The 1915-nt window shown below is 64.7% G+C and overlaps 1 protein-coding gene across 1 annotated transcript in view; it reads right to left on the bottom strand.

Moving 5' to 3' along the window:
* Positions 1-1193: 1193 nt before the first annotated feature.
* LOC126634949 (basic salivary proline-rich protein 4-like) overlaps positions 1194-1915 on the bottom strand; it is a 3123-nt gene continuing 2401 nt past the window's right edge. Inside the window, exons 4-5 of the mRNA XM_050305869.1 lie at positions 1424-1915; positions 1194-1302 (exon numbers count right to left, since the gene is read on the bottom strand). The exon at positions 1424-1915 is cut by the window's right edge and continues 478 nt beyond it. Of these exons, the coding sequence (XP_050161826.1) occupies positions 1194-1302; positions 1424-1915 (601 nt within the window). The remainder of the gene's footprint in view (positions 1303-1423) is intronic.

The raw sequence follows: 1915 nt of genomic DNA, 5'->3' as shown, positions 1-1915 counted from the left end.
CCTCTGGCATGTCTCCTCCATCTCCTGCAGGTACTTCTTCAACTCCCTGTTTAACTCTTCGTGATTCACCGACCCGAAAAGATTCCTGCACGCTGGCGGCTTCAGTTACTCCGACTGCCTGGCCTCCATGCGCTCCAGGGTAGGGTTCCCATTAGAAATACGGACGTTTGACATCTCCCCGCTCCCTCTCACTCCAGGCGGTGGTTGTTGTTGCTCACTGCTCTCCCTCCGCCGGCCACCACCACCGCCTGTCCGCTGCCCTTTATTTCCCGGCGCCCAGCGGGTAGACCTGGTGTCCCAGCTCAGTGGGTAGACCTGGTGTCCCAGCCCAGCGGGTAGACCTGGTACCCGAGCTTGGCGTGTAGACCTGGTGTCCCACTGGGTAGACCTGGTGTCTGTTTCCTACCAGGCAGACCTGGAACCTGTTTGCATAGGGAAGACCCGTTTTCCATGCCTTGCGGGAAGACCCGGTGACTGAATCATGCGGGTAGACCCGGCCTCTGCTTCCAACGGGAAGAACTGGTGTCTGTGTTCAAAGGGTAGGCCTGTTTTCCAGGCCCTGCGGGTAGACCTTGTGTCCGAGCCAAGCCGGCAGACTTGGTTTCTTTTTTCCTCTCCCTCCCAGCAGACAGACCTGATGTCGTTGTTTAAAAGGTAGACTGGGTCTCTGTTTTCAGAAGGTAGACTTGGTGTCTGTGTTTAAGGGGTAGACCTGGTGCCCGAGTCAGACAGGTAGACCTGGTCTGTGGTTTTAGCAGCAAGACCTGGTGTCTTTGTTTTAAGGGCAGATCTGCTCTCCATGCATTGCGGGTAGACCTGGTGCCCAAGCTTAATGGATAGACCTGGTCTCTCTTTTTAGCGGATAGACCTGGTCTCGATATTTAAGGGGTAGACCTGGTGTCCATGCCCTGCGGGTAGACCTGTTTCTCCTGTTTGGCAGGTAGATCTGGTGTCCGAATTTAGCCAGCAGACTAGAGTGTCATGTCTAGCCGGCTCCTCCGGGCCAGAAGGTCTACCCGCTTCCGAGCCCGGTCGTGGCCGGGGAGGGCGCCCGGGCCTAGCGGCGGCCCGGCAGAGGGCGGGCGCCCAGGCCTAGCCGGCTCCTCCGGGCTATCAGGTCTACCCGCTTCCGAGCCCGGCCGCTCCGGCCGCCGCCGCCGGGGACGGCGGCCTGACGTCTTCGCGGCCTCCCGTCAACGGGCGAGCAGGTCTACCCGGCTCCGGCGGGACTTGGGCTGCTGGCGGGCTTTCTCGGGGTAGACCTGCTCTCGCGGCCGGCCCCGGAAGTCGTGCAAGGGGTCGCTGTTGTGCGCCGCCTCCAGTTAGGTCATGGTAAAAGGCGGCGTGCTCTCGCGCGCCACCCCGGTGAGGTTCCTTGGGCCTTCTTGGAGGCGCGGCAGGCTCAGGACGCGTCTGTCCGTACTATGGGCAGGGGTTGCCGAGCAGCGCGGGTTCCGTGAGCACCGTTTCCCCGCGTCTGCTGCGAGGCGAGGCGAGGCGCGTACTCTCGCGCGGGCGAGGTGGCGTCCGGCACCCCACGAGCGGAAGGCGAGAGAGACAGAGAGTGTTGGAGCCGCGTGGCTCCGGGTCGGTTCTGCCGGGGCGGCCCGAGGCAGAGATCGAGAGCTCGAGTGGAAGGCACGAGGAGGCGAGCGAGCGAGCGAGAGCGGGACTGGGACCGGCCCAGGGGCACGCAGGGGCCCGCCAGCGTCCAGCCCGAGCCGGCGGCGGCTGCCGGCTCCCCGGGGGACTCGCGAGCACAGGGCGACGGCGGCGAGGCGGCGGCGCCTCGTCCTTTTTTGTGACCGGCCCTAAGCCGGAGCCCGTGTGTGGCGGGCAATGTTGCGGGCGGCCGGCGGCCGGGCCTTGGCGGTGGAGCCCGCGCGCGGGCTTCTCCCGGCTGCCTCCCGAGAGC

The sequence above is a fragment of the Myiozetetes cayanensis genome, unplaced genomic scaffold, assembly GCF_022539395.1.
Source record: "Myiozetetes cayanensis isolate MyiCay16 unplaced genomic scaffold, myiCay2020 scf1001, whole genome shotgun sequence".
In the NCBI taxonomy this organism is placed as follows: domain Eukaryota; kingdom Metazoa; phylum Chordata; class Aves; order Passeriformes; family Tyrannidae; genus Myiozetetes; species Myiozetetes cayanensis.
The sequence above is the reverse complement of the archived record's forward strand: the minus strand, read 5'-3'. Positions and strand labels throughout refer to the sequence as shown.